This window comes from Dreissena polymorpha, chromosome 2, assembly GCF_020536995.1.
Source record: "Dreissena polymorpha isolate Duluth1 chromosome 2, UMN_Dpol_1.0, whole genome shotgun sequence".
In the NCBI taxonomy this organism is placed as follows: domain Eukaryota; kingdom Metazoa; phylum Mollusca; class Bivalvia; order Myida; family Dreissenidae; genus Dreissena; species Dreissena polymorpha.
In genome coordinates this window covers 145360455-145369438 of record NC_068356.1, presented here as the reverse complement: position 1 = coordinate 145369438, position 8984 = coordinate 145360455, and the positions used below count along the sequence as shown (strand labels likewise).

Here is an 8984-nt window from a genome sequence, read left to right as displayed (position 1 = left end):
TAGCACTGTTGAAGGTTCTTGCCATAAAAGTAACACAAAAGCATCTTCACAATATCACTAATGTCAAACATGGGTAAATACACTTGAACTTAAACAAGACAGTATGTATTCGAACAGCCAAGCTGACTAAAACACTAAACAGTCTGAATTCATTAAAACCTAGCTTGTTTGTCATACTCAGCTTAAACATGGCTAGTCACTTGACCGGAGCAATAATCATAATGTAATGCTGTGGGTTTAGTTTATGAGATACTTCTGTTCGTGAGGCTTAATGTGTTCCCAGCTTTCCTTCTTTATAACCTTAATAGAATTTCGGAAGTCAGGACAAACTTTGAATCATAGCTGCTAATTCTAGCTATTTAGTCATACCTTTGGATATGAAGAAAAGGGAGCGTACTGAAATCACCATTGACATCTGTCTGTCTGTCTGGCCTGCTTGTTGGCCGTCCGTCCGTCTGTCATGTAACACAGAATTATCAGAGTAGTTCTTTACTTTTCAACTTGCAACATTCATGATTGCTCAGATTGCTCGTTATGATATAATGTTGTGAATATGCATTTTTGTGTTGGCCATGTGTTAAAAATTACAAAAGTTATGCCAATTTTTAACTAAAAATTTCCCAAACAATATGTTTATATCTGAAGACTTTCTTAGCAAAATACTATCTTTGAAACTACTATAACCAGATGTTAATGTAAGCATGTATATCTTTAATGTATATCGTATTGCGCATTGAAATTATAACGTAAGTTCTGAATTGTAATATGTAAAATACATTGGTTATGTAGACTTAGGAAAAAAAAGATGTAATAAACAATATTTATATTAGGTTTTACGATAGTGTCGTTATAAGAGATGTTAGTACAATTTTGACACTTCACAAGGCTTTCAATTGTTCATTTGTTCTCATTGTGGGTTTAACCCTTTCAGTGCTGGAACCGAATTTGAAGGCCTTTGCAAACAGATTGGATCCAGATGAGACGCTACAGAACGTGGCGTCTCATCTGGATCCAAACTGTTTGCTGTTCTTATAGTATTCTTTGAAAAAAAATCTAAGAAAATGCTAATTTTAGAATTTCAGCAGACGACATTTAAGCAGACAAAAAATTTCCCAGCATGCAAAGGGTTAAATATTTCTTACATTTTCCTCATACTTATTCATGACTCGTTAAAGTGTGATGGTGTAGGGAACACAAGATAATTGCAATAATTCTATGACATACCATATATTAGTGCACATAATTCAATATTATGACAATTGTGGTTTTATTAAATGAAACAACATAGTCTTAAATATCAACCCTCTGGCTAATAAATAGGGACGAGTAAACGTTGGAAGTCGTGCAACCTCTGTAACAGTATTATGAAAATCCTTGTAGCTCCATAGCTGTAATTTCGCAACGCTGGAAATTGCGTATCTACAATTATTTATGTGTTTGAAATCCATATCTGCAATTTTGGAAGTCCAGGAAATTCCATAGCTGAAGTTTTGAAAGGCTTGTGACAAAAACTGGGAGTTAATTATACCCAAATTTCCGAGCCCTGTTTAATTCCGCACCAGAGTCATTTATTACTAATATTGAGTTGCAATAACTAGAAATTGGATGTAACTAATATTGAACGGAAACAACTAGAACTTGGGCGTTACTAGTATTGAATGGCAATAACTAGAACTTGGACGTTACTAGTATTGAATGGCAATAACTAGAACTTGGACGTTACTAGTATTGAATGGCAATAACTAGTACTTGGAGTTGCTCATGTATATCGTTGTTTAAGCAATCACTCAATTGGCATGTTTTCGATGCATAATTGAAGGCTTCACAAAATAACGTAAGGGAGAGCATATCGGTTAATTTATCTAGGGACTTCGTCTTTTAAATGGGATGTTTACACAATGCATATACATCTCGCGAGTAATTTAACAGTCACCTTGCGAGTAATTCGATGGTTAAAAAGGTTTAACTGTTATAATGTGTTGGATACATACACCAATACTATTGCATCTGATCGGTCGGTTTGGCGATTGATGTGTTCTGCAAATATGTCGTTTATTAAGAGATACACGTTATCATGTTCGAAAACTCGATGAAACCTTACTCATTTCTCGCTACGCATCTAGTTATGTTGTTACCACGGCTTAGCAAGTCCACACCTTTCTCAGTCGATAATGCTTTTTATTAAGTTGTTTCAACGAGTGAGGCATGAGGTTACCCCAGTAATTCCCACGACTTACTATTTCAATCCCACGGAGAAATTAATCGTTTCAAAGACAAAGATAACGATGGAAATAGAGGCATGCAAATTATCTGTGCCACATAATTGAAAGATGTTAGTGTTAAAATATATGTAATAAGGCATATGTTTTTGAAACGGAGTGCATACACTATGTACGCATCGAACACTCCAGATATCGCTTGTGTAGCAAATATACAACTTAAACTTGCCAAATGTTTCACGTGTAATTTGCCAATTTCATTTCGGATTTTGTATATTGAGTGAAAGAAGTACACCAGAAACATTTAATATTTGTGCAAAGTTTAATTGTTTCTATAATTTCGGACAGTGACTTAAATTGCATCAAGCAATATCATGGGTTTAACTTGGTATTATACACGTGACCTCGTACCGACTTATGCGTCTACACGCGGAAATCGCGGTGCGAAAACACTTGTACGTTCGTACGGGAAGACCTATTTATTTGCACATGCGCACGTGAGCCCTTTATGTGTGCAGGAACACATAGTTCGAATGTCCACTCCGTGTCACCATATCTTATCAGTACCAGATATTTAGTAAACGCGCTGTGTTGATATTATTAAGCGAATAACTGATAAAATGCAGCTAGTTTGTACCGGGCCGGCTGTCACTATATACAAGATACACAATAGTGTGGACGTGTTAGTAAAACAATGACACATTTAGATTGACGGATAACTAAACGGAATTTTCGTGACGTAGCCACATGGAGACGCGGCACAGACCTGGTCACGGGCCGGAAGTTCCGGTGATAAGGGTAGAGGCAGAGGGATATGACGACAAGAAGACTGACCGAAAACGGTAACGTTGGTCAATGCATGAACATTAAATACCATGCGTGGCATATATACTGATTCACTTATAATTCATGCACAATTGTAATATAGTTCTTCTTGAATACTCTGAGCTTTTATGGGTACATACGCACAGCCCTGAGACCCGGAGGGTCAATAGCTGGGATTTGGATTATTGCAACTAAACTGTTATACTGATCAATTCATATTCAAGCATATTCATTTTGCTGAATCAACTTTAAATCATAAATAACCTTTAACATTAAATAATGAAAGATATTTGAATGTTATTGCAAATTATTATATAAGAAGAAAAAAGTTCACAAAAAGTACTTACCGTTACTTTTTTGCGATGTTGTCTTCTGTTGTATGCATCTTCTTAGACAGTCACGTATATTGTCATAAATACGTTGCTAAAACTGATTTGTATCTTTTTATTATTCGAAAGAAAGTTTTTATCTATATTAGTATCGTCAAAGAAATTATGTCTAGTTAGACGTGTATAGCATCGGCGTATGTTTTTTACCGAATATCTGTAACTATGTTGATTCAGTGCGTCGCATACATCGGGTACAATCTGATAAATGTATTATAAGGATACTTTCTTTTTCTGTTTACGTAAAAAACTTAACAAAAGCACGTTTAAATATGAACATTAAATCAACCTTTACAACTCTAATACATTTAGTAATATACATAGAACAAAACATGTTCACTATTCGGGTACATGTCTATTTGGTAATACCAACGCTTGATCTTGGTCAGAGCCAAAATGAATACTTTAAACAACCACTGCGTGTTTTGTTTCTACACCGTGTTCTCTGTTTCAGACATACGGACAGGTTTCATTGGGACATTTGGCTGTTCTTGGCACTGGACAACTGGATATTTGATTTCGGCAGACCGATAGCTGCAGTGAGTCTATAGGCACGATCTAGCAAAACCCACATTGGACCTGTTTTGGTATCCCCATATCCTTTTGACTGATCTGTAACTTACACAGGCCCCCGGCATAACCCATACATGCATGTTTAATTGTGTATTGCAAAATCCCATCTGGCACCGTACGAAAGGGAGGGGGTCAAACAGGGCCTTAATTGTCTAGACTCCGATCGTACTCGTCCCATAAATTCATGCTTACTATTAACATGAATACATGAATATGCATTTATGTATAATGCATGAATCTATTCTTGCATATGGCGAGTGAATGCACAACTACAAAGTGAATTTTGTTTGTCTAGGTAACGTGTAAATAAAGCAACTAATTTAAAATGCATAAATGAATACGTCGAGCGCATACAATAAAGCAAGTACGACATGGGGATCAAATCTAACAGGATACGTGTATATATCCAATCTCATCTCTAACTGTACGCTTCATCTTTTTATGCTCCCCGAAATACAATTTCGGCGGAGCGTATAGTTGCCAGTTTGTCCTTCCTTACTTCCTTCCGTCACACTTTTGCTACCGTTTCTCATAGCGCCACCATTACTTTACCAATCGCTTTCATATATTGGCATGTAGGTACCTTGCACGGACCCCTACCTTTAGATAAGGTTTGAGGTCACTGGGGTCAAGGTCAAGGTCACCGAGGCTAATAATATATTTTTTTAGGTGTTTATTAACACCTACATTGACAAAGCGCATCATCGGGGAGCATCCACCAGTTTCACTGATATTCTTGTCTTTATAGTAGCAAGCTATTTACGAAGAAAAACACTTCATAAGTCTGAAATCTAAAATTACTTTGTATTCATAACCAGTTGTTCGTGCCCCTGGAATGGTCGCCCCTCAACAAGCCAAGTATCGGGGACTACTTCCACATGGCCTACAACGTCATCACACCCTTCTGTCTCCTCAAGGTGAGTGGGATTTACCTAAACTCTATATGGAACGAAAGCAAGACAAACTAACTTTTACAACAGAAATACAATAAAACATGTTTTAATTAGCCGAGTCCTGGAAACACTGGGCTTAATACATTTGCGTTCAGTGTCTTCCAAGATTAGCCTATGCAGTCCTCACACGCTAATCACTTTAAACAAAAAAATCCACAAGAGTGGAACTTGTCGTCCCTGGTAAGCGAATACGGACTGCACTGTTTAATCATGGACGACACATTACGGAAGTGCGTCAAGCCCGGTTTTCCAATAGTGGTTCTAAATTAAGCTCGACTTTTGAACACTATATGTCTTATTTCACCCGTATCATTAAACTTTCATAGAACATAGAACTTTTCTAATAATATCTCGGTTGATTATTAAAATGGTAGAGGAATCTTCACAAAACCGTGGATCCATGCGCATGACCCAGTATATCATCCAATGCTTAGTTTTAGCTTTATGTAATGTTTATTGCAAACCTTATAAAAGCAGTTAAATTATGTATAACATAAGACAGATTTCATGACATTACAAAGTCAAAAAATGAAAAAGATAAATCTGTCAAGATCTAGAGGGATTTTAGTTGTTATTTCACAGGCTACCGTTAATCTTTATGTGGGGGAAACCTTAATGAGAAGTTCTCGTTCTCTTAGTTACTGGACCGTTGCCCACGAAAGCCCTCGTCTACGCTGGTGTACCTGTCCATTATCACGTTCGTGATGGGCGCCAGTATTCACCTGGTGGGTGACAGCGTCGACCACCGCCTCGTCCACCTTGGCTACCAGCTTCACCTGTCCGTCAGGGACAACCCCATCATGCAGCGCCTCCAGCCGCCTCAGCTGGTAAACATACATTTTTTCTGTGTGTTTTTCTTTTTTGTTTGTGTGTGGGGAGATGCAGACTCCGTCTAATTAAACATCAATCAAACATCATTCGTGAATTTTAAATGACGATACAAATTTTGTAGCAGCATACTTTATATGGTCTAAAATTGAAATACATATTATTATGTTAATAATTTATTCTTTAAGTAAATGTATTTATTTTTAATGCCTCCGATGGGTGGCATATAGCAGTTGAACTGTCCACCAGTCAGTCAGTCAGGCAGGCAGTCAGTCAGTATGTCAGTCCTTCCGAAAACTTTAATGGTCATGACTTTTTCAATATTAAACAAAGCAACTTGATATTTGGCATGCATGTGCATCTCATGGAGCTGCACATTTTGAGTGGTGAAAGGTGAAGGTCAAGGTCATCCTTCAAGATCAAATGTCTAATATATGGCGTCTGTCCGTCCGTCCGAAAATTTTAACATTGGCCATAACTTTTTCACTATTGAAGATAGCAACTTGATATTTGGCATGCATGTGTATCTCCTGGAGCTGAACATTTTTAGAGTGGTGAAAGGTGAAGGTCAAGGTCATCCTTCAAGGTCAAATTTCAAATATTCCGTCCGTCCGAAAACTGTAACATTGGCCATAACTTTTTCACTATTGAAGATAGCAACTTGATATTTGGCATGCATGTGTATCTCCTGGAGCTGAACATTTTGAGTGGTAAAAGGTGAAAATTAAGGTCATTCTTCAAGGTCAAATTCAAATATTCCGTCCGTCCGAAAACTTTAACATTGGCCATTACTTTTTAAATATTGACGATAGCAACTTCATATTTGGCATGCATGTGTATCTCATGGAGCTGCACATTTTGAGTGGTGAAAAGTCAAGGTCATCCTTCAAGGTCAAAGGTAAAAAAAAGCGGCGCATAAGGGGGCATTGTGTTTCTAACAAACACATCTTTCGTCTGTTTATATTTCTTCAATTTATGGGCATATTGATGATAATGACTAAAAATTACGTTGTTATAGCAGTTTGTTAGAAGAGTTTGATAAAGCATTACTTAATTAGGTTCAATTTCGATAAAATGAAGCTCTTTGTGAGAAACTATAAGGCAGCAATTTAAACTTTTTGTAATACATTTTCGTTAGATAAAGGACCCAATTTTCTTATAAAAATAAAAGCATTTTACATTTTAATTGTGGTCGGCGAATTTATAAAATGTCATTCGCTACAGAACGTATTTCAATTGGTACGTGTTCCTTGTTATTCTATTCATGTGCTTCAGATCGACTCGTTTGAGCTTTTGTACTCCTACGATGAGGAGATAGGGCATTTAATGTGGTACGTATATATAGCACACGTGAGTATGTTGTACATGTACGTATGCCATGCGTTTTTGTATTAAGTCTTATTTTAAGCGTGCGAACATTTGCATACTATTTTTTAAAGAATATTTGTGTTGTTTTTTTCCGTCAGGTACATCCCATTTTTTATCAGCCTCGTTTTGTACTTTGTCGGCTGCTTCAAATCCAAGCATGACGCCACACGCACGCGCTCCGGAGTCACGTGGTGGTTGTTGATGCTCGTGAGCGCCGTGTACTACTGGTTAGTACTTGGTTAAATATTCGGCTTAACTGAACGTGAAATAAAATGGTTAAAAAGAACAAATGTAGTGGTAAAAGTGTGCATATTATATTTTACATTGTTCGCATTAAGTCATATTCTTATGCATATATTATTTGCTCCGTGTGTTACAATGCAAATTATTCTATACTTAACATGGATTTTTTCAATAATGTTTCAGTCATTCAATAACATCACAAAAAGATGTCCAGTAATGAATGCTTATAAGGCAATAATAATGCATTGCAATAGAAAAACAATTGTCCAAGCATGTTATGATACATATCATTTATCATTTACGACGAATTGGCTTATAAATAACTTCTTTCGTTGTTGTGGGTGCCTATACATCATTGTATATTTGCAGAAAATTGGAAAATTATGTCATACAAAATAAAGCATGGTCGCTCAAGGTTCTTTCGAAAGCCAAATTTTACTTTATCGTAATTACGTCGAAGAAAAACAGTTGCTTTGCGGTTTTGTTCAAATCAAAGCAGTTCGTCCTTTAAGTTTGCAACACCTCAATTTTGGCACGTTATAATTCGCCAGAATTATCCTTATATCATATTCATGCATACATATGTTAAAATGCCGTTACGAAGAAAGTAATAAAGTTCCATCCTGGAATCTATTTTAATAGCTTTAAGCATACCTGACTAAGTTTACTGCTATGGTCTGATTTAAGTCCTGTCGGAACGAGCAAGAACAAAAACAAATGCCACTAAAGCTTACATTCAATGTGTATATCTAATGTTTATAAAGTTTACGTGTGCCTGGTCGATGTTATCGAGCTGTTAACACTTTACAGTACGGCCATGTCGTGTAACCTCTTTCAGGTATTTAGTGACAGAAGGTCAGATATTCAGCGTTTATGCCCTGACCTGTGCCGCCATGTGTATGACTGTCATCGTGCAGAGGTCACGTGGTAATGTCTTGGACATCAATGGCCGCTTTCTGTTGTACACGTTTGCGACCACAATGGCGCTGACGGCAGCTTGGGTGGCGTTTTTGTGGTCAGATCCGGTGCTCAGGGCGAAATATCCAGGCTTGATATACGTACCGGAACCCTGGTCGTATTACACGCTTCACGTCAAAAAGTAGTGCAATATTTATATATCATGTTTATTTTCCAGGGGCCATGTTTATCAGTTGTGTTTTAGTAGGTAATTTATTTGATGCACTTCAGTTTCATGGTGACGTTTTAAATTAATTCATAAAATTAAGTGTTTATTTCTTAAGTGTGTAACATCCACTGAATAAACATTCATTATTTTCTTTTTGTGTTCAAAGTTATCAACCAATCTTCATTTAAACTCGCTAACCAAATCCAAAATTATTTAATATGTTCTTGACCCAATTTGTAACACCGTTATTATAGTCGTTTAAGGCGTGTTTGTAAACAATTTGCATTATGATATTTAAATTGTTTAAGATTTTCAACCAACATTTTATTATTTTAACAAATATATTGACGTACACTTGATATCTGCATAATTCTTCAAACACAGCGTCTTTACATGTATTTATTTTAACATGTAGCAATCGCTTGCAAAATTTTAAATGTATACGTTTGATACCGTTTGACTT

General features: G+C 36.5%; 1 protein-coding gene across 1 annotated transcript; it reads left to right on the top strand.

Moving 5' to 3' along the window:
- The first annotated feature begins 2805 nt into the window (after nt 1-2805).
- LOC127869331 (ceroid-lipofuscinosis neuronal protein 6 homolog) lies at nt 2806-8672 on the top strand. The gene is made up of 7 exons (XM_052411824.1): nt 2806-3061; nt 3885-3969; nt 4822-4920; nt 5595-5783; nt 7060-7115; nt 7251-7379; nt 8234-8672. Exons 1-7 carry the CDS (start codon nt 2967-2969, stop codon nt 8496-8498), a joined length of 918 nt encoding a protein of 305 aa, XP_052267784.1. The 5' UTR covers nt 2806-2966; the 3' UTR covers nt 8499-8672.
- Nucleotides 8673-8984: the final 312 nt, after the last annotated feature.